This window comes from Pongo pygmaeus, chromosome 21 (genome assembly GCF_028885625.2).
Source record: "Pongo pygmaeus isolate AG05252 chromosome 21, NHGRI_mPonPyg2-v2.0_pri, whole genome shotgun sequence".
Classification (NCBI taxonomy): domain Eukaryota; kingdom Metazoa; phylum Chordata; class Mammalia; order Primates; family Hominidae; genus Pongo; species Pongo pygmaeus.
In genome coordinates this window covers 8047630-8071898 of record NC_072394.2, presented here as the reverse complement: position 1 = coordinate 8071898, position 24269 = coordinate 8047630, and the positions used below count along the sequence as shown (strand labels likewise).

At 38.6% G+C, this 24269-nt stretch overlaps 1 protein-coding gene across 3 annotated transcripts in view; it reads left to right on the top strand.

Annotated features, from left to right (window-relative positions):
* Window positions 1–24269, top strand: part of TASP1 (taspase 1) — a 312488-nt gene that overhangs the window by 201349 nt on the left and 86870 nt on the right. For all 3 annotated transcript variants that reach the window (XR_008496145.2, XM_054467672.2, XM_054467673.2), the window contains exon 12: window positions 20921–21031. Coding sequence is in view for 2 of the 3 variants with exons in the window: in XM_054467672.2 (XP_054323647.1) it covers window positions 20921–21031 (111 nt within the window). In the remaining variant the exon portion in view is untranslated. The remainder of the gene's footprint in view (window positions 1–20920; window positions 21032–24269) is intronic.

Sequence of the window (24269 nt, the reverse complement as noted above, 5' to 3'; positions counted from 1 at the left end):
TAAAGTAGATCCTGCCCAGTATCCTAAGGTTAACAATTTGGAGCTCTGCTGAATTAGGATGACAGGAGCTTCCAGGGATAAACAAGGCCTCCAGGGACTGACACAAGGAAGGAATTCAGAGCCTCAGACTTGGGAAGGAATTTCACAGGAAATGGCCTTGCTGTGCCCAGAATTCTCTGACAACTGTCCTTAGGGCACTGCACTTGATATTATGTAATGACAAGGGGACATATAAATAATCTGGTTGAAATGACAGGTCAAGGTTAGTAACCACTTGCACACATTTGGCTGTGGTACGTGGGCCCCCTGATGGGGAGCAGTAACACACATTCTCTCTTCAGTAGAGCACCTGGCTTCAGTCCTCAGTCACATTTCTTCTTGTCCCACTTCTACTCTAAGCAGCATATGCTATGGCATATACTAAGTACTGTGGTGAGGGTTTGCTTATTCAGCCATGCTAGTATACCTCCCTGGGACAGGGGAAGGGAGGCCATCCAGGGGACATGGAGGTCTCTCCAGACTCACCAAGGAACTCTCCCTGAAACTACCACAGACGTTTCCTAAGCAGTCTTCCTGCCTCTTCTCTTGACAACTGTCCCCACCCCATCATTCTCCACAGAGCAGCATGTTTCAATTCATTCTCTAAAGATTTTATTTCTGAAGATATAAATTCACTGTCTTATCCCTTTGATGGCCCTCCACTGAAAAGAGGATGAAATGCAGACACTACCTCATGGTTTCCAGTGTGATTACTGTCTGTCTCCTCAACATCATCTCAGGTCACTCTCTTGCTCAGGACACTGGTCCTCTTGTTTTTTTTTTTCCCTCAATTCCTAGGTTCTTTACTTCTCAGGACCTTGGCATGTGCTATTTTCTTCATCTGGAACGTCCTTCTTTCCAACCTTCATCTTCCTCATCTTTTCCAATCTTCCTTCTTCGTCTCTTTTAGTCAAAATTGAAATACCACCTGCTCTGAAAGACCATGCAGTCGTGGGTTCCTCTTGGCCCTATCGGCCTCCCTTTCAGCCCCTTGTTTGTTTCCTCCATGGGACTATTACTGTTGTAAATGATGTGTATGTGTGTATTTGCTTGCTTAGCCATTTCTGCCATCAGAATGTAACCTTCCTGTGAGCTGGGACCATCGGTATCTTGTTTACTGATGTAATCCCATCATCTAGAATGGGGTTCAGTATGTAATGAATAGTACGTAATAACTAGCTAAAGAATAAATGAAAGAAAATTAATGATGCTATCCATGCACTCTTCTAGGTGATGAGTCACCTTTTTATGATCTCCCTCCCTTTCAGTTTAGGCTCTTAAAAATCCCAATGTAAGTATGTGCCGTTCCCATGTGGGAAGAGAATGTTTACAATGCGAGTCTTCCACCATGAGAACTCTAGGTCTAGCAGTGCTTGCTTGACTTTTTGAAACACCTAAAAATCATATTGAAATTTCATTAAAAAGTTAAGTCCCTGATTAATGTGACCATTGTGTCATCAACATGCTCAGTAGATCCTGAAGACAATACCACTCTCTTGAACGTCTTGGCCACCAGTTGCTGTCTTTTATAGCAATTCCCTCATCCATTCTTCTGTTTTGCCACAAGATCCCTCAGGTCTGTTTCTTCCTCTGTTGTTCCCATTTCAGTGAGTTCCCCTGTCTGCACCATCAGTTCCTTGCCATTCCTCTCTGATGTTTCCATTTTAGTCCATTTGATTTTCTTTTCATGTTGTCTCTCCTCCTCCATAGATCTAGGTGGTCTCTACATTATTGTCCCTTGGACTTCCAGACTTTGTTCCTGTCCCTTCTCTTCTTGGCTCCTTTCATTAGTCATTAGTTCCTTGATTTGACAAAACTATTCCATGTCTAAACCCAGTTGGCTCTTTTCCCAGCACTGCCTGTTAGGGACATCATCTTTCCACATGTCCTGGTCATGCAGCCTTCAGCCTTTCTCTAGGTCCAGATCATGTAGTGGATACTAAGTGTCTGCCATATTCTGAGCACTCTTCTTTGTGACCTTTATCAAGGTTCACATTGTCCAAATAGTCAAGAGCTGTGACTGATTATCTAGTGTTTGCTCAGCACCATGATGTTGAACCAAGTTCAATCCATTATCCAAGGGCAGATTTTCCTTCTTTTCTGCATCCTGAGGCCTTTCCCTAATAAAGTGAGTATGCCCTTCTCAGATTCCAATAGCTCAATAGCTTCTGATTTATTTACTTAAGCAGTATTTGTTGATCACCTACTATGTGTCAGACACTGTTCTGGGTGGTCAGTGGTAAACAGATAGTCTAGTTGCCTGTAGATTCTAGTGAGACATGTACATATTTATAGTATGTGTGGAATATGTATATATATGAATTTGTATATATAAAAATTTAAAATATTACTATATGCTGTTTTCTAGCTTTATATAAGTAAATTGTGTCTGGCCAACAGAGTTGTAGGTTTTTCCGGAAGATTTTTTTTTTTTTTTTTTAAATGTTTGTGTATCACGCTGCCTGGGAGAGCATTGAGTACAGAGCAGGTATTTAGTATGTTCAGCGAGTTCACTAAGAATGGAATAGAGGCATACCTCATTTTATTATGCTTAGCAGATACTGCATTTTTCAAAACAAATTGAAGATCTATGGCAACTCTGCATTGAACAAATCTATTGACGCCATTTTTCCAAGTGTATGCTCACTTTGTATTTCTATGTCACATTTTGGTAATTCTTGCAATATCTCAAGCTTTTTTACTGTTACTGTATCTGTGCTGATAGCCTGTCATTAGTGATCTTTGATGTTACTATGGTAATGTTTTGGGGTGCCACAAACTGTGGTCATAAAAGGCTGTAAACCTGTGTGTAATAAACGTGTATGTTCTGATTGCTCCACTAACCAATTGTTCCCCTGTTTCTCTTGCTGTCCTTGGCCTCCTTATTCACTGAGACACAAAAATATTGAAATTAGGCCAATTAATGACTGCATGTTCAGGTGAATTGAAGAGTTGCAAATCTCTCACTTTAAGTCAAAAGCTAGAAATGATTAAGGTTAGTGAGGAAGGCATGTCAAAAGCTGAGATGGGTCAAAAGGTAAGCCTCCTACACCAGTTAGCCAAGTTGTGAATGCAAAGGAAAAGTTCTTGAAGGAAATTAAAAAGTGCTACTCTAGTGAACACACAGATGATAAGGAAGTGAAACAGCTTGGAATGGGGATAGAACATCTGATATAACATTCAGTGTTAAGGATCCCAATCCAGAGCAAGATCCTAACTCTGTTTAATTCTATTAAGGCTGAGAGAGGTGAGGAAGCTGCAGAAGAAAAGTTAGAATCTAGCAGAGATTCATTCATGAGGTGTAAGGAAAGAAGCTGCCTCCATAATATAAAAATGCAAGAGGAAGCAACAAGTCCTTATGGAGAAGCTGCCACAAGTTTTCCAGAAGATCTAGCTAAGATCACTGAAGAAGGTGACTACACTAAACAACAGATTTTGAAGGCAGACAAAAATGGCCTTCTGTTGGAAGATGATGCCATCTAGGACTTTCATAGCTGGCCAGGAGAAGTCAGTGCCTTGGCTTCTGAGAACATGCTGACTCTCTTGTTAGAGACTAATGCAGCTGGTGATTTTCAGTTGAAGCCAATGCTTATTTATCATTCAGAAAATCCTATGGCCCTTAAGAATTATGCTAAATCTACTCTTCCTGTGCCTTATAAATGGGACAACAAAGTCTAGATGATAGCACATCTGTTTACAGCACAGTTTACTGAATACTTTAATCCCACTGTTGAGAGCTACTGCTCAGGAAAAAATATTCCTTTCAAAATAGTTTTGCTCTATGGCAATGCACCTGGTCGTCCAAGGGTTCTGATGGAGATGTACAAGGAGATTAATGTTTTCATGCCTGCTAACATAATATCCATACTGAAACTCTTTATTATTTAAGGAATACATTTTATAAGGCTATAGCTGCCATAGATAGTGATTCTTCTGATGAACCTGGGACAAGTAAATTAAAAACCTTTAGAAAACCTTCTCCATCAGGACTTGTTGCTTTTGAAATCTGGGTCAAGTAAATTAAAAACCTACTAGATGCCACTGGGAACATTTGTGATTCATGGGAAGAGGTCAAAATAACATTCACAAGAATTTGGAAGAAGTATATTCTAACCCTCATGGATGACTTTGAGGAGTTTAAGACTTCATTGGAGGAAGTCACTGTAGATGTGGTAGAAATATCAAGAAACTAGGATTAGAATGCTGCCTGAAGATGTGACTGAATTGCTGCAATTTTATGATAAAACTTTAATGGATGAGCAGTTGCTTCTGTGGATGAGCAAAGAAAGTGATTTCTTGAGATGAAATCTTCTCCTTGTGAAGAAGCTGTGAACATTGTTGAAATAAGGACAAAGAATTAGGATATTGCATAACTTATTTGATAAAGCAACTTCAAGGTTTGAGAGGACTGACTTTAATTTTGAAAGCTCTACTGTGAGTAAAATGTTATTAAACAGCATTGCATGCTATAAAGAAATCTTTCATGAAAGGAAGAGTCAATTGATGTGGCAAACTTCATTGCCGTCTTATTTTAAGGAATTGTCACAGCCACCTCAGTCTTCATGAGCCATCACTCTTATCCAACAGCAGCCTTCAACATCGAGGCAAGACCGCTCACCAGCAAAAGGATATGACTCATCTAAGTTTCAGATAATCATTAGCATTTTTGTGATAAAGGTATTTTTAAATTAAGTTATTTACATTTTTTAGACATAGCACTGTTATGCCATTAGTAAATTATAGTATAGTAGTGTAAACATAACTTTCATATGCACTGGGAAACCAAAAAACTTGCATGACTCACTTTATTGTGATTTGCTGTTTATTGTGTTATTTGCTCTATTGCGGTTGTTTCAAATGAACCTTTGGTATCTTCAAGGTGTGCCTTTATATAGAGAAGTACATTCAAGTGAGATGCAAAACCCTGTGTATCATTGCACTGATACATTGTACAATTGAATTATAGCTTTCTATGTAAATGTCCTCCTGCATTAATGGGTGACTCCCTATTATAGGGTTCAGGATACAGCGATTCACTATATAGGGATATGTGACAGTTTCATTTAAAGTTCACAGTGTAAACATTGCAGTATTTATAGACCTAGAGTTGTAAGTTCAAGTATAACAATATGCATTTATAATTATATAACTGTATAACCTCTCAGTACAATCATCAAAGTGAAAAATATTGAAGTATCCGGAAACTTAATAGAAACTGGAATATCAGCAATCACCATTGTATCAAGCTCCCCACACAGCAGCTGTGCAAAGCCATTGTTGTCACAACAGAGTTATTTATTTACTTACTTAAAAACAAAGTTCATGAGAGCACACAAAGCTACATTAAACTGATTTTACATAGGAATTAAAAGCATGCTAGAAGGCTTCTATGTTATGTGCTTCTGCACAGTAAGTGGGATCTGACCATACAAAGTAAAAATGAATAGAGTTGCTCTCTTGGTAAAATTGGGTATATAAGGAAATAACTCAGAGAAGGAAACACAATGAGCAACAACAGCTAAATGTATAATGTTCTTTAAGGTCCGATGTCCTTTGAAGGTCTTCAGGCAGTGATTGGTGGAGACAGTCCCATGTACCCCAAGTTGCTCACCTGCATTATTTGGCCATATCAACTTTCTTTACCAAGTCCACATAAAAGATACCAGCATAGTCCTCCTGAAGCAAAAGGCATTGCGCAGGAGCACTGGTGCCTTTGGACTATAGTGTAGATACCATAAGATTGTTAGCACACATAGAATCTAGAATTTAATGAGCAAACACTCTATTCACCCAGAAAAAAAAAATGTTTTAATGCTATACATGTTTTAAACACTGTATCAGTGAATTTTTCCATATACACGATTAATTGACCTAAAAAATATACCAATCCTGGGTGTTTTTACCTCACTCGAAGACAACTTGCCATCTAACCCCTCTTAGAACTAAGGGTTTTTTTTGTTTGTTGGTTGGTTTGTTTTGTGTTCTTTTTGTCCTGCTTTTTGGGAGTAGGCTGAGGGTTGCTGAAAATTATTTTCTTGGAGTATTATGGATGGTGATTATAGCCTGTGGCAAATAAAACAGATTAGCAGAGTAAGAACTGACCATGAAAAAAATGTTGCATTTCCTACTATGTACATCTCAGAAGACATTCTACAAAGATACTTATTTGATCAAAGGCATAAGCGATGCTTTTAAATTATGTACAAGTCTACTTGTGTATTTTAGGGTACAACGCCACATTTCTTTTATAAGAATACACATGATCCCAGAATTTTGGAGTGACAAAGCTATAATTGACTCTGTCTTTAGGCTTTCCTGGGAAAATATTATCAGGACGTTCTGACCCTAAAGCAAAATCACAGTTAATTAAATTATGACCATATGAAAATTCTAATTAAAGTGAAGGCAAGAGTATTTGTCAAGCCGATGTTTAAGATAATGTGGAAAAATGATATGAAAGCAGCAAAGAATATTGTGAAAATAAAGCCACTTGAAATTTATATAGGAATAATTTCATCAGTGGAACAGGATAATCTAGGTACAGATGCAAATACATATGGGAATTTACTATGTGATTAAAAATGTATTCAAGTCAATGGATAAGAGAGGCCTTTTTCAAGAAATTTATGTTGGGCAATTGGCTGACCATTTAGGAATATAAAACAACAACAAGATCTTCACTGCAGTCTTTATACCAAAATTAAGTCCAGAAGAACTGAAGTTCTAAAATTAAAAATTGTAATTGGGGTGGGGGGAGTGGGGAGGGATAGCATTAGGAGATATACCTAATGCTAAATGACGAGTTAATGGGTGCAGCACACCAACATGGCACATGTATACATATGTAACAAACCTGCACGTTGTGCACGTGTACCCTAAAACTTAAAGTATAATAATAATAAAATTTTTAAAAAAGAAAAAAAAAACAAATTAGCATATTTTTATAGCAGCATAGTATTTCCTAAAATGGTGTTTTAAGATGGGTTACACATTATTTATTTATTTTTGAGACGGAGTCTCACTCTGTTGCCCAGGCTGGAGTGCAGTGGTGCGATCACACCTCACTGCAACCTCCACCTGCTGGGTTCAAGCGATTCTCCTGCCTCAGCCTTCCGGGTAGCTGGAACTACAGGAGTGCACCACCATGCCTGGCAAATTTTTGTATTTTTAGTAGAGACAGGGGTTTCACCATGTTGGCCAGGCTGGTCTTGAACTCCTGACCTCAGATGATCCACCTGCCTCAGCCTCCCAAAGTGCTGGGATTATAAGGATGAGCCACCATGCCCAGCCTAAGATGAGTTACAAATTAGTACAGTCTTTTAGATACTTTTTTTTTTTTTTGAGATGGAGTCTCTCCCTGTCACCCAGGCTGGAGTGCCGTGGTGCAATTCCAACTCACTGCAACCTCCGCCTCCCGGGTTCAAGCGATTCTCGTGCCTCAGCCTCCTGAGTAGCTGGGATTATGGGTGCATGCCAGCAAGCCCGGCTAATTTTTGTATTTTTAGTAGAGACAGGGTTTCACCATGTTGGCCAGGCTGGTCTCGAACTCCTGACCTCAGGTGATCCACCTGCCTTAGCCTCCCAAAGTGCTGGGATTAAAGGCATGAGCCACCAAGTCTGGCCTAGATACTTAATAATTGCTTATTACCCTTTATATCATAACTGTACTAAATAAATTTGGCCTAGAGATCTAGCTCAAAATTTTATGCTATTCAGGAATTTCCCTTAACCACTCCTTGTTATAAGTGGTTAATCAGCTTTTGTTATTGTTGTTAGTTAGGAGAATGCATCAGAAAACACTTAGAACCGGTCCTGGTCCAGTTAACTTGTTTTGCTTAAAACCATTTTTAAAATGAAGAAATTTTACCAGTGAACATTATTAAATTTATTCAAAGATTTAAAAAAATTGTAATTGTAAAAGCACTAATAGAAAACATGGATAAGTTATTTTCATAATTTTTGATTAGGGAAGACCTTTCTTGTAAAACTGCCAACACAGAAGCCTTAGAAGAAAGAGACTACATATTTTGATTACATAAGCATTAAAAACTTCTGTATTACAAAAAAGATCATAGACAAAATTAACAAATATATGACCAACTGGGGAAAAATATTTGCAACACATAATAGCCAAGGGCTTACTGCCTTAATAAGTAAAGAGTATAGCAAATTAATAAGAAAAAAATACAAGTACCCAATAAAGATCTGGATGAAGGAAATTTTCAGTTTGGGATTATGTTGATATGACAAATCCAGACAGAAGGGCTTAACAAAATGAGGCCTTTATTTTCTCACATAAAACATCTGAAAGCAATCTAGCCTTTCAGCCTGGCACACAGGCTTCATAGTGCATTTGGGGCTTAGCCTCTTTCTGTTTGGCTATCTTTAGTAGGTGGCTTTATTCTTCATGAGAACAAGATAGCTGTTCCACTTGCAGGCACAAAGTCTGAAGCAGATGGCAGCAGCCAATAAAATTTGTGCTAGTCAAGTCTGCCCTTTAATAAGCTCTGCTAGAAAACTTTGCCACTTAGCTAACCAGCCACAAAAGAGTTTGGGAAGCTAGGCACTTTTCTGCCCCAAACAAAATTGGGGATTGCCTTACTGTAAGGAAGATAGGGAGAATGGATAATATGTAGGCAAACAGTTGTGTATGCCGCAGATGTGAAAGCAACTCACAGATAAAGAAACACAAATGGCTTGTAAACATATAGGTAATTACCTTATTCATAAATAAATGCAAATCAAGATGGTAGTGTGATACTACTATTTTTCATGTATCAGATTAGTAATAATCAAAAAGTTTGCTAATACCCAGTTTTTGTAAGGCTGGCATTTCCCCATAGGGAAAATAGGTACTCTCAAATACTGTTTCTTGTGGGTGTAAATATTTTTAGAGGAAAGTTTAGGAATCTGTAGCAAATAAATGAGTATGCTGATTGATTCATCAACTCTGTGTTTAGAAATATGTCCTATAGATATGTTCATACACGTGTGAAAGGTAAATATGTCCAGATGTTCACTGTGGCATTACTTGCAATGGCAAAAAACCGAAATTGGTAACAATCTAAATGTCCATCAATAGGATACTAAATAAAGAAGTGATAACATCTATGTCCAAGAGCATATTCAGTGTTGAAAAGTCTAAGCTAAATTTGTGTGTGCTGAGATGGAGGATCTCTGAGTTATATTGTTGAATTTAAAAAGTCAGATTGAGAATAGTTTATATAACATGATCTATTGAATGAAAAGTTTTAAAAATGCCCAGATTACATATGGATAATTTCAGAAAGGATATACAAAGAACTCCTTTTTTTCTGATAAAAACTTTTTTGTGTGACTTTATTGATAAGAAGAATTTTTTTTTAGGGCTAAGTGACAGTGAATATAGTGCATTGAAAATTGCCTTGGTGTGGCTTTTGCCTACAAGGAACTCTTGATGGTACTTACATCTATAGAATAGGCCTTGGAGTAAGACAGATACTTTCATTTCATATTGTTTTGTGGGTTTTTGTTATTATTGTTGTTATTTAAAACCTACAGGGGTGGTTTTTGTAGTACCTTTCTTAGAAGAACAGTAATTTATTGAAAATTTACTTTTTGTCATGGGATAGTCAAGATAGTTAACAACCATTAAGGATACCAACTGTTAACAATCAGCTGAATACCAACCAGCCCCTCCTTTTCTTGATGTAAAATGATGAACATACCTGGTTATTGGGCCTAGTATCTGTGTTATATAAATTGTCTATGGAGATGTATTTCTTCACTATACTGGAAGCATTTTTGTCTCAAGCCTCCAATACTTATGTTGTTTGTTGTCTTACTTGCTGGAGTTTTTCTCTAAATTTTACCTTTCTCAGAGAGGCCATCCTTGACCATCCTGATTGAAATACTGTCTCCCTCCATACCTGTCATACAACTGTGTCTCTCTTATCCTGCTTGATTTTCCCTTCTAGCATTGATTGTTTATTGATTGTCATATCATAGATGACTTGAGACCACCAATTTTACCTTATTCAGTATGTACACAGTGGTTGGTACAGAACTGATTCTTAAATATTGTGAAGTGAACTTTTATAAAATATGAAATATTTGTTGAATGAATGTTGTACTTCTCAAATTCATGGCTTCTAGTTTAGTATTAATGTGCAAATATGCATCTATACCACCCTACCTGCTCCCACAGAGGACAGTTTGCCTTCTGCCACTATCTGGCTTTATTTTGCCCTCTTCTGCTTTGTGATACTCCTGAGATGGAGGTCTAGCAGCTGGAAATGGGGAGGAAGGTGTTCACTGCATTCTCCTGCATCTAGGGATTGGCAGGGTAGTAGATTCTGAAGGCAAAGAACTTCTTCTTACCTAAAAGTTAATCATGGAGAATGCTGGAACTAGGGCTAAAAAGCTAGGCCATTTGGCTTCCCCTCCACTGAGTCTTCGGTTCTCTGTAGGACATTCCCGCTTGCTCCCTTGGTCAGCAGTTCACCTGTCTCAACCCATCATTGTTGCTGGATGATGGGTTTGTGGGATCCCAGGTCCCTCCACTTGCAGATAGAATGCTGGGATGGAATATTCAGAAAAAGAAGATGCCTTCTGATTCTTCTTAGACTGCTTTATGAATTTCAAAATATGTTGTTTTTTCTTCTCAACTGAATTACTTCCTTGAGGACAGAGACCCTGTGTTAAACTTTTTAAAAACAACAAAGAAATCTCTTGTCTCATTTCTAGTACAGTATTAGGTACATATATGATTGATTAAATCAAGAAGCTGAGGCTTTAATTTAATTCTCAGTTTGGTTTGGTTTATTACTGCTAATCTTTGTGGCAGAGTCAGTAAATTTATCCAAAGATTGAATCTCTCTCCCATATGTATATGGGATTATAGTTTTGATTATAGTTTGGAAGTTTGGAATTTTCTGTTCTGAAATAAGGTGACTCTTCCTATCTTCTAAATTTTGTTAGATAAGGGATTTCAAAATGGTTATTGGCCAAACTTAACTCTGTTTTCAATTCAACTCTCCTCTCCTCTTTAAAAGTTAAGTTGGAGACCTTAATATTATGCTTATCACCAGAAAACGGCACACAGTGATGATACCCATAAGCTGGGCTGGAGGTGGATTCTTCAGGAACAGGTACTCCTCTGGGTTTATAGACAGAGACCTGGACCAGTGGTTTAATGCCCAGCTCCCACTTCTTCCTTGTGTTTCTGTAGGCTCATTTACCTCCATATGCCTAAGGTTCTTTCTTTGTTTCCTTTGGTTTGTCTTCTATAAAGTGAATGTAGTGAACATCATTCCATTGGGATTTTTGTAGGAGCAGCAAATGGTAGAATGCAGTTAACTTAATATACATCTTATAGGATGATGGAGACAATCTTGTAGACTTAAGTGCATTTTAAGAGAAAAAGTCCTTGATCTTCCAGGAAGTAGAAATTGTTATCCTACTTTGGTATTTAAATAATATATTTATAATCTTTTGTTCTGGAGTTGATGTATGTGTTTTCAGTAGAGAATATTCATCATTTCCCCAGTTCTTTATTTTCTCGCTCACCTGACCTCCAAACTGTCTCTGTGTGTCAATATATTTATTTTTCTCAATAGGTATGTAATTCCTCCAAGAGAGAATGGCATTCAAGTGATTTGGCGCATAGGAATTAAAAAGAAAAAAGCAATGCACAGAAATGTATTGAAAGGACAGAAATTCTTTATTAAATGTAATGGGAAGGTGGAACCCTAGCAGCTACCTTCTAGCTACAGAATGACTCTCTTGATAAATTCCCACATGTTGAAGAGGAAGCTGTGTGTCTGGTTTTGCAAAAGGAACGCTGATGTTTTGGCTTGTCTGGTGTCAGGTAATGCTGGTTGCGCTTGTGGGTAGAGATGAATCTCTAATACTGAAAATACTCCTAACACTATACATGCACATCAGAGACTATTAGTCCAGTGTCTAATTTTTCATATGAAGAAAAAAAGCACGGTTCAGAGAGATAGAGTGTCTTGTTCAAGAATACAGCACCAAATCTGGAACTCTGATTTCCTGGTTCCCTGGCTCTATGTTCTGTCCATATGTGTGTTGTGGACATCTGTGGATTTGTTTGTCTAATCCTAACTCTTCTCCACTGGCCTTGTGGTTCCAGTTGATCATACCAGGGTTAACCCGTTTGATTTTTTTCCTCTTAGATTTTATGAGCTGGCATAAAATCTTTGGATTTTTCTAATTAGGAATCTGTTACTAGCAACCAAAATAATATGCATTCAAATTCTTGTTAACTGCTCTGTTTTAATATTCATCGTGGTTCTCCTCTCAAATTTCTTCAGTGTTTTCATCCTTAAAGATTATAGCACAAATACAATAAGTAGGTCTGTAATTTGTGTATAGTCTGGATTTACAACCTAAGTGAATGTCCAGATTACATACATTTAATCACAGTGAGTGTGTCTCACCATCTGTAATTACAGTTTCATTCCATAGCAGTTACAGACTTAGGTATTTAGGGGATCTAGTTGAGATTATTATAGTGAATAAAGTTTGATCTTCTTTCTTACTTCTTTACTAATCCACTTGTTTTTTGCAGCTGCTTGCACATATGTTAATGGAATTTAAGATTGTCTTAGTTTATTAATTTTTGTCCCCGGTTCCCTCTGTGGGTATAGAAAGTGCTTAAGCAGTGCCCCACATGTCATTCCATGTTAATTTTTCTTTCTTTTTTTTTTCTTTACTAGTAAAAGGAATAAATAATGTTTCCTTTTATATAGACACTTCAACATTTTTAACTAGGGAAATTGATACCCTATCACCACCACCATCTAGTCGGTTGAATACTGGTTCCAGCTGTTGTAGAAGATTAACTAGGCCAGTATAGTAATAGATCTTGTTCCACATGATAGTCTTTGAAAACCAGCAAAATGCTGAAGGGTCCTTACCATCAATGTTACTGCCACCAAATGTTTAAATAGCATCTTAGACGTTAAAAAGTTCATACATATGAATTCAGTCCTCACAACAGCCTTCAAAGATGTCTTTTAATATTCGTTATTTATAATGAAAAAACTGAAGAGTGCAATTAAAAAAATTATATCTTAATAACACATAGTTGCTATCCCAAGACTAAAACATGGCTTTCTGTCTGTGTTAGTGTTTTTCCGGCACCATGGCGACAATATAAAAATCTGAGTATTTTCCACAAAAAATGTGGAATCTTGAAATGCACTCTAACCATACTTCCATTAAATAATTGGATGAACTCATACCAAATGCAACACTGATATAAGCTTGCATGATAGCCTGGGGCCCCTGCTCTCTTTCACAGCACTTGTGTAAAAGTGCCATTCTCTCTCTCTCTGTTTTTTTTTTTTTTTTTTTTCAAAGACAGAGTCTTGCACTGTCGCCCAGGCTGGAGGGCGGTGGCACGATATCGGCTCACTGCAGCCTCCACCTCCGGGGTTCAAGCAATTCCCTGCCTCAGCTTACTGAGTAGCTGGGATTACAGGCACCCGCCACCATGCCAGGCTAATTTTTGTATTTTTAGTAGAGACAGGGTTTCATTATCTTGGCCTTCAAGACCGTCTTGGTCTTGAACTCCTGACATCGTGATCCACCCACCTTGGCCTCCCAAAGTGCTGGGATCATTTTCTTCTTTCTTGCCGTTCTCTTTGCCACGCTTCAGTGAGGTAGGCAGGAATATGTGTGTGTGTGTGTGTGTGTGCGTGTGCGCGTGTGTGTGTGTGGTGGAATTGTTTTGCTAATCACTAGGGGGCTTCAAAGGTGAATCAAATACCTTTACCCCAGAAAGTTCGGGTCTGTATAAAAGGCACTGGAGCTGAAGAACAGACTCAGTTTATGGGGGGAAAGGGAGCCAGGAAGGACAGTTCACAACAGTGGTCCCAGGGGGAGATCTTAGGGGAGTGGAGTTTGGGAAGTACAAATGATGTGTAAAATAAACAGGGTGATAAGATTGGGAAGGATAAGAAAGGCTATGCCAGACTAAGGAATTTGGGCATCATTCTACAGGCAGTTGGGAGCTATTACAGGTTTTTCAGTTGTTTAATGATATGGCCATGGCTGGGATGCTTATCTGTTTTTACAGTAAACTTTGAAGTCTGTGTTTCCCATGCCTCCCATGTCCCTTCCATCAACAACTCTATTCTACTTGCAGAATATATTGCAGACCCAGCTTCTGTAGACAGCCTCCACTGTCACAAGGCTCACCCAAGCCACTGTCATCTCTCTACTGGGCTGCCACAGCAGCTTCTTTAGTGGCTTGTTGCTTTTATGCTTGCCTTGCCACTACATTCTGCACAGCTAAGTAACTTACAAGTCCAAATAAATGTTATCACTGTCTGTGACCTGGCCCTGCCTCTCTCTTGAAAGCATGTTCTATCCTCTCTTCCCTGACCCTCCCTCACTTCAGACTACATTTGCTGATTGATCTGCCTGGAATGATCTTTCCTCAGATTATCACATGGTTAGCTCCTTACCAAAAGAGGCCTTCTTGCTCTTTGATATAGACAAGGCTCAGCGCCAGTGACACTCTCCATCATTTACCTGGTTCATTTTCTTCGTAGCACTTACTGCTATTGGGTGGATTTCCATACTGGTTTGTGAGTTTAATACTTGTCCCCTAAGCTGCTCAACTAGATGTATGCAGGGGCTTTGTTCACTTCTATATTCCCAGTGCCTGGAAGAGTCCTGGCACTTAGTACATTTTAATTGAATTAATTAATTTAGAGATTTGAACGACTAGAGCAGGAGGCCATATTGGAGCTAGTTGCGGGGTTTCTTGGACAATGAGAATACATTGAGGGTCTTGTCAGTGGGAATGAAGGGAGGGGGCAGGCAAAAAAAATGAGGTCATAGGGAGAACTAACAGATTTGACATGGTTTGAAGTGTTGACTTGTCGGAGAGGGAAGAGGTAAAGCATTTTGAGCTTAGATGAGCTATAGGAGCCCAGGAGAAGTTTCTGGATTTGGTGGTGAAAGGAACAGTTGTAGAGGTGCCATGTTTGAGTACTGCTGGGATGGAGGTTTCCAGCACACAGTTGCATTTTGAGGTTATTCAGAGATTTTTGTGTTACCTGAGAGGCATTGCTACAAATGAAGCAAGGATAATGGCTCAGAAGATGCTGGGGGAAGCCATATTTCCTACTCAACTATAGCATGGCTGTAGCAAGTCATTGAACCTCTCTGAAGCTCAGGTTCTTCATCTGTAAATGATAATAAAATGTCTCATGGCAGGGTGGTTCTGAAAATTAAACTCAAAATGTCTCATGGCAGGGTGATTCTGAAAATTAAACTTCTCTCAATGTATTATATTTCTCCCTCTTTTTTTTTTTTAGCTTATCAGTATGAGAGTTTATATTTGTTTACTCTAGCTATTCACATCCTAACTACATAGTATACTGTGATTCCATTTCATTTCTTGTACAAGTCTTATTATTTTTTTGGTACCAGTCACTCTTTCATCTCCAAACTTTCCTCAAAATCTGAAACATTTTCTCTCAGTAATTTCAAACCAACATGTATTCAGTCAGTTTATTTTTCCCTCCCCTTAGAATTACCTTTCCTGGCCTCCTCTGGCTTCATGCTCCAATTTGGATAGTTTGCTCTCTCAGTTTGATGCATAGCTGTGTCATCTGGAATCCCATTATCTTCTCTTGTTTTGGATCCTCTGTATCCAGATCTTATTTTCTTCCTCATTATTTACCTCACTTCTTCATTCTGTCAAGGAACATTCATCCTGTAGCTTTCTGAGAAAGAATACATGGGAGGTGATCTCTTTGAGACTTTGTAGAGCTTTATTCCACTTTCATACTTTATTGACCTTTTGGCTGAATATAGAATTCTAGGTTGGAAATAATTTTTCCTCAGCATTTTGAAGATAGTGCCTCATCATCTTTTAGCTTCAGGTGTTGCTGTTGTTGAGAAATCTGATGCCACTGTAATACCATTGCTTTCCATGTGATCTTTTCTTCCCATTTGAAAGTTTTTAGACAGTTCTCTCCTTCCTTAGTATTTTAATATTTCATAGTGTTAAATCATCGTGGGGCCCCTTTTTCATGAGTTGTACTGCAAGGTTGATGGACCTTTTCAGTTTGAACACTCATCTTCAATTCTTGGAAATGTTTTTGAATTATTTCTTTGAAATTTTACTCCTTTTATTTTTTCTAGTCTCTCTTTCTAAAACTCCTGTTATTCACATATTGGATAGTTCTGGCCTAGCCTTATGATTTTCTTATATTTTTGACTCATTTTTCATCTTTTTAATTATTTTGTTGTTGTTTTGTTGTACTTTTCTTCTGCTCAGTACACTTGCCCAAATTTTCCCTGTGTTACTCTTTTGTTTCTTTTTTTTTTTAATTATACTTTAAGTTTTAGGGTACATGTGCACAACATGCAGGTTAGTTACATATGTATACATGTGCCATGTTGGTGTGCTACACCCAGTAACTTGTCATTTAACATTAGGTATATCTCCAAATGCTATCCCTTCCCCCCTCCCCACCCCACAACAGGCCCCGGTGTGTGATGTTCTCCTTCCCGTGTCCATGTGTTCTCATTGTTCAATTCCCACCTATGAGTGAGAACATGTGGTGTTTGGTTTTTTGTCCTTGCGATAGTTTGCTGAGAATGATGGTTTCCAGCTTCATCCGTGTCCCTACAAAGGACATAAACTCATCCTTTTTTATGGCTGCATAGTATTCCATGGTGTATATGTGCCACATTTTCTTAATCCAGTCTATCATTGTTGGACATTTGGGTTGGTTCCAAGTCTTTGCTATTGTGAATAGTGCTGCAATAAACATACGTGTGCATGTGTCTTTATAGCAACATGATTTATAATCCTTTGGGTATATACCCAGTAATGGGATTGCTGGGTCAAATGGTATTTCTAGTTCTAGATCCCTGAGGAATTGCCACACTGACTTCCACAATGGTTGAACTAGTTTACAGTCCCACCAACAGTGTAAAAGTGTTCCTGTTTCTCCACATCCCCTCCAGCACCTGTTGTTTCCTGACTTTTTAATGATCGCCATTCTAACTGATGTGAGATGGTATCTCATTGTGGTTTTGATTTGCATTTCTCTGATGGCCAGTGATAATGAGCATTTTTTCATGTGTCTGTTGGCTGCATAAATGTCTTCTTTTGAAAAGTGTCTGTTCATATCCTTTGCCCACTTTCATATCCTTTGCCCACTTTTTGATGGGGTTGTTTGTTTTTTTCTTGTAAATTTGTCGAAGTTCATTGTAGATTCTGGATATTAGCCCTTTGTCAGATGGGTAGATTGCAAACATTTTCTCCCATTCTGTAGGTTGCCTGTTCACTCTGATGGTGGTTTCTTTTGCTGTGCAGAAGCTCTTTAGTTTAATTAGATCCCATGTATCAATTTTGGCTTTTGTTGCCATTGCTTTTGGTGTTTTAGACATGAAGTCCTTGCCCATGCCTATGTCCTGAATGGTATTGCCTAGGTTTTCGTCTAGGGTTTTTATGGTTTTAGGTCTAACATTTAAGTCTTTAATCCATCTTGAATTAATTTTTGTTTAAGGTGTAAGGAAGGGATCCAGTTTCAGCTTTCTACATATGGCTAGCCAGTTTTCCCAGCACCATTTATTAAATAGGGAATCGTTTCCCCATTTCTTGTTTTTGTCAGGTTTGTCAAAGATCAGATGGTTGTAGATATGCGGCATTATTTCTGAGGGCTCTGTTCTCTTCTATTGGTCTATATCTCTGTTTTGGTACCAGTACCATGCTGTTTTGGCTACTGTAGCCTTGTAGTATAGTTTGAAGTCAGGTAGCGTGATGCCTCCAGCTTTGTTCTTTTGGCTTAGGATTGACTTGGCAATGCGGGCTCCTTTTTGGTTCCATATGAACTTGAAAGTAGTTTTTTCCAATTCTGTGAAGAAAGTCATTGGTAGCTTGATGGGGATGGCATTGAATCTATAAATTACCTTAGGCATTGAATCTATAAATTAGGATTGACTTGGCAATGCAGGCTCCTTTTTGGTTCCATATGAACTTTAAAGTAGTTTTTTCCAATTCAGTGAAGAAAGTCATTGGTAGCTTGATGGGGATGGCATTGAATCTATAAATTACCTTGGGCAGTATGGCCATTTTCACAATATTGATTCTTCCTACCCATGAGCATGGAATGTTCTTCCATTTGTTTGTATCCTCTTTTATGCCATTGAGCAGTGGTTTGTAGTTCTCCTTGAAGAGGTCCTTCACGTCCCTTGTAAGTTGGATTCCTAGGTATTTTATTCTCTCTGAAGCAATTGTGAATGGGAGTTCACTCATGATTTGGCTCTCTGTTTGTCTGTTATTGGTGTATAAGAATGCTTGTGATTTTTGTACATTGATTTTGTATCCTGAGACTTTGCTGAAGTTGCTTATCAGCTTAAGGAGATTTTGGGCTGAGACGATGGGGTTTTCTAGATATACAATCATGTCATCTGCAAACAGGGACAATTTGACTTCCTCTTTTCGTAATTGAATACCCTTTATTTCCTTCTCCTGCCTGATTGCCCTGGCCAGAACTTCCAACACTATGTTGAATAGGAGTGGTGAGAGAGGGCATCCCTGTCTTGTGCCAGTTTTCAAAGGGAATGCTTCCAGTTTTTGCCCATTCAGTACGATATTGGCTGTGGGTTTGTCATAGATAGCTCTTATTATTTTGAGATACGTCCCATCAGTACCTAATTTATTGAGAGTTTTTAGCATGAAGCGTTGTTGAATTTTGTCAAAGGCCTTTTCTGCATCTATTGAGATAATCATGTGTTTTTTGTCGTTGGTCCTGTTTATATGCTGGACTACGTTTATTGATTTTCGTATGTTGAACCAGCCTTACATCCCAGGGATGAAGCCCACTTGATCATGGTGGATAAGCCTTTTGATGTGCTGCTGGATTTGGTTTGCCAGTATTTTATTGAGGATTTTTGCATCAATGTTCATCAGGGATATTGGTCTAAAATTCTTTTTTTTTATTGTGTCTCTGCCAGGCTTTGGTGTCAGGATGATGCTGGACTATTTTATTTCTTTTGGTCTCTGTCTTTCCTAAAACAGAGGCCTAACTAAAACAACTAATAATCCTAGATTGTCTGTACTCTTTAATAGTTAAATAGCAACTGTTTGGTATTAACTATTTAATGGTTAAATGCCAAGCCGAACTAAAAACCTTTTGTGTACGAGTCATACTTGCCATCTTGAAGCTCTTACCCTAAGGCAAGGACACGTTTTCTTGGGGGTGTCTCTCAAGTAGGTCTTTAGTCTCGAGTTGGCTGCGTTGCTGGAAAGGGATTATCCAGTCTCTTCTTGGAGGATATCAGCTTGATTTCTTGCATCCTGGGACCTGGTTATTTCACTGTTTAGCAAAAGACTTACACCTCAGCTCCCTGTTTTCAGTGTGTAGCCTCTTTCCTGCCCTGGGCTAACCCTGATGCTCCCAAGTCTCAACTCTCTAGTTCACCTTCTCTAGAGAGTAAATATCCTGGCTTCTTCAGGGTTAGGGAGGAGTCACTTCCTTTTTGGAAAGGAATTGCAGTTCTGATCTCCTGTTCTAGATCAGGAGTTGGCAAAGTTTTTCTGTAAAGAGCTAGAGAATAAAGATTATGGGCTTTGCAGCCTATGTCACGGTCTCTGTGGCGTGTTGTCCTCCTTCTCTTCCTCCTCCTCCTTTTTTTTTTTTTTTAAAACAACCCTTTAAAAACTAAAAACAAAACAAAATAATGGCATTCTTAGCAGGACAACCTCTGGTCTAGAGGATTCTTTTGGACACTGTCAACCTACCATCTTTTATCATCTCTACCCTGTACCCCTGCCTTCAGAGGATCTTGAAGCCTACAATTTCTGAACCTTTTTGCATTTTATGGCAAAACTGGTTTGGTTTCCTGTGGGTATCCTCCACTCCAGTTTTCCCCTGCCTCATGAAAACTTAGGTTTCAGCTTTCATGGGTTTGCTAGGTGAGCAACCACTTATCTGTCTTCTTACCGTTTTCCAAAAGGTCAGTTTTTTCCTTGTCTGCCTCTTTCTCTGCCCTTACTGGGCTATGGCTTTTTTCTTCCTTTCCCATCAGTTCACTAGGATTTGGAGAGGGAGGGAGAAAAATACATGTATTTAATATAGTAAGTTTAACCAGAAGCTCCCACCAAATCCAATTTGGTTGGGTTTGATTTTTTACTACTCTCTTTGATAGTTCTTGGGTTAATTTTGCATTTATTCTCCACGTGCTCACTTGCTATGCCAGATGTTTGAAGAAGATGTCCTTGGGCAAGAAAAATGAGGGGTTTTAAAATATAATGTTCTTGAAATGTTCACAATGGTTCAGTGTGTGAGATCTCAAGGAGGCCCAACTCTTTCTAACCACCAGACTCTCATCATAGAAATGCAGTTTCACCCTTATTTGTGCGAACCATCAGAAGCATTTAAAAATGTTTATAATAAAGTTTGTGGCTTATTGTTTCAAATTGCATTTAAAGTAGTAAACTGAAGCTTTTGGTGGTGTGTCCCTGACAGCAGGGAGAGCCTGTGGTAAGTGATCCCTAAGAGTTGATTAAAGGGAGTCGTTGAGCATTTTTTCCTGTATTTGTGTTTTGGTCCTTTAATCTGGTAGCGTTTCCAATTCCATTCTGAATACAGTAATGCACATTCCCTCCCCCACTTATATCTTCTTGACAGCATGTGGCATTTTCTTTGCCAAATGGCCCCTGTTCAGGCATAAACCTGCCTTTGCCGTCAAGTATATAATGAGGTATGAACAATGGTGATTATCAGAAAATGGGCATTTTTCAAGATCTTATTCATGCCACATTTTTATTCTAATAATCAAATGAAAATTGAAAATTAAAAAAGTAAAATTCACTGAAAAATAACTACTAGTCCTTTCTGCCTAGGTTCACCTTTCCTCGCCAGTGAAGATGGTGTGCTTGGCGGAGTGATTGTCCTCCGTTCATGCAGATGTTCTGCCGAGCCTGACTCCTCCCAAAATAAGCAGACACTTCTAGGTAAGTGAGACATATGCATTGTGTGTGTCTTTCTATTTTTTTTTCCCAAGAAAAAATGAAAATATTTATACCCTTAAGTCAGTAATTTTAAACTGCGGGAGGGTCAGCATGCTTTATTGATATCTGAACATCCCTGTTCTACTGATCTTTTTCCATAGGTAAGCATGTAAAAGATGAATGTTCATTTTTAAGTGTACACCTTAGAGAATATATTTCAAATAAGCTTAGAACCAAGGACCTTTACTAAAGTCCAGTATTAAGAACGTTGGACGCTGTATTCAAGCCCTATCTTATTCCACAAAGCATTTGAGATGACCCATAACAAGGCACACAGTAATAGAGAAGCTTCTTCCTGTTCCCCTTCCCCAAAAGGAATGAGAAGCATGTGAAGAGCTACTGGCCTAGAGGTCAGTCCTGGCTCCGTGGCTCATTAGCCATGACACCTTCGTGCATTGGTCTTGCTGTTCCATGCTGCTTCCTCATCTGTAAAACAAGGACGTCTGCCCTGGCCTCCTCATAAAGCTTTGGTGAGGGAGGGTCAAATGAGCATTTTTGCAGATTTGCAGGTGTCCATCCAGATGTGTGGTTTTGTTTCTAGCCAAGCACCAGTGGGGATGAAACCCAGCCCACCCTCTGTGAAGGCACAGAGTTGTGGGGCTGCCACTGACTGCAGGGTTGCTTTTTTCTAATCCATCTCTCCAGAGGGGACACATTAAAAAAATCTGCATAAAGGTGACACATGCACTAGCAGGGGCACTATATATTATTTTTTTAAAGTTAACTTTTTAACTGAAGCATACATACATTTAGAAAAGTCTACAAATCATAACTGCAACTGCTTGATGAATTATCACAAAGTGAACCCACCCCCTGTAACAAGCATCCAGATTAAAAAAAAAATAGAACTTTACCACAACCCCAGAAATCCCCTTTGGACACCTTCTGGTCTCTATCCCCTCCAAAGTTAAACAGTACGCTCACTTCTAACACCATGGTTAGTTCTGCCTCGTTTTATTTATTATGTAAATAGAATCAGGAATATGTATCACTTGTGTCTAATCTTCAGTCAGCATTCAAGCTTGTTAGATTCAACAATGTTACATGCAGTAGGAGTTTGTACGTTTTCATTGCTGTGTTATATTCTACTGTATGGCACTAGCTCAGTGTATTAGTCCATTCTTCTGTTTTTTTTGTGTGTGTTTTTTGTTTTTTTTTAATACAAACACTATAGGTCATCCACGGGGGTTGTGGTAGTTTAACCCTTCCTATAAATTTCCTTACAGAAAGCGTGAGTGGTGCCTGATGTATATTGTGTGATTGTTGTCAATTGCTATAGTACACGTCCCTTCATAGTTTATGAAATAGAAGACTGAGTGTTTTTTATGGGTATAAAAAATACTTTTTCTATAGAAGCCCAAAACATTTTCATAAAATCTCTTTGTTCATTCTTCAGAGGAAAAGTACACTTTATATAAAAGGCCTTTTTCTCCACCTGGACTGTAACCACCAGCTGTATTTTTTTTTTTTTTTTTTGCCATAGTGTCTCCTTCTACCCTCTGTACGTAGTACCTAGGTTACTCCAAGGAGATATGCTTTTTAACAGTCATGTTTTGTTAAACCAAGATAAATACTAGTTTTCTTCTTTGGTATCTTAATCGTTGTTGAATCCTTTGAATGTTCTTCCAGTTAGATAGTTAAACCCAACCTGGTTGGTTTTAAACATATGCAGAGGATGGACATGGGGTTTCCATAAAACCTTTCCAGGGACATGGACGAAGTGGGAAACCATCATTCTCAGCAAACTTAACACAGGAACAGAAAACCAAACACCACATGTTCTCACTCATAACTGGGAGTTGAACAGTGAGAACACATGGACACAGAGAGGGGAACATCACACACCAGAGCTTGTCGGGGGTGCGGGGCTAGGTGACGGATAGCATTAGGAGAAATACTTAATGTAGATGACAGGTTGATGGGTGCAGCAAGCCCTCCATGGCACGTGTATACCTATGTAACAGACCTGCACGTTCTGCACATGTATCCCAGAACTTAAGGTATAATAAAACAAACAAACAAAAAACCTCAGAAGAATAACCCTTAGTGTTTGGGCAGCGGTGGGTTGGGGGGGCATTAAAATTGTTTCATCGATTATTCCTAAAAAGGAGTATCACAGTACTTTGCTGAGCCTGGACTCTTACCCATTTGTGTTAACCCTGAAAACTGTAATGTCTTTTTGGTTGTCTTTTCATTTTTGGTGGTACAGAAATGCATATTTAAGGATAAGTCATAGTATTTTAGCTCATGTTATATAGTTTTATTACCAATGTAGTGATTTATAAACTGGTTCCTACTCTTTATTTCAAGAGGAAGCATTAAGTGTGAAGTGCCAGTTTATGAAATAAGTGAAACCTTGCTGTTCGTTAACTGGAAGCATGGATGCTTATGAAGCTTATCTACTAAAACCTGGCGAACATAGGCTAATGTCAACTTACAGATGCTACCAATTATGTGAACTTTCTATAAAAGTTATGAATGTTAAGTATTTGGTAAGAAAATAAATTCAAACAGTATAGAAGGATAGGAAACAAAGTAAATTCAAACAGTATAGAAGGACAGGAATCAAAGATGTGAAAATCACCTTTTACACTCCATTTCCAGAGCCACCAGTCAGTCTTTGGTTCTGGTTATTCTCACGGGAATCACCCTCACTCTATAGAATGTGCTCACACATCTATTTCTTGATTAGTCAGTAACTTGTGACCCCTTGCTGTGAAAAAATTAAAAACTTAGCTCACACCATGTCCCACTTCCCTTCCTTCTTGATTTTTGTTGGAATTCTGCTCTAACTTGAAATAATATGTTTAATTTTATTGCACTTTAACACACTGTTTCTTGATTCATTAACTTTATATAACGTCTATCAAACATTCCTCACCACTTCAACTATGTAAGCTGAGGAAAGTTCATGCACTGTTTTCTGTTAGTCTGTTTTCTATTGCTTATAACAGAATTCCTAAAACTAACAGAATATCTGAGTAATTTGTAAAGAAAATTAATTTATTTCTTACAGTCATGGAGGCTCAGAAGTCCAAGGTCAAGGGGCTGCATGTGATGAGGGCCTTCTTGCTGGTGGGGACTATCTGTAGAGTCCCATAGGGGCACAGGATGTCACATGGTGAGGGGGGCTAAGTGTCCTAGCTCAGGTCTCTCTTCATCTTCTTATAAAGCCACCAGT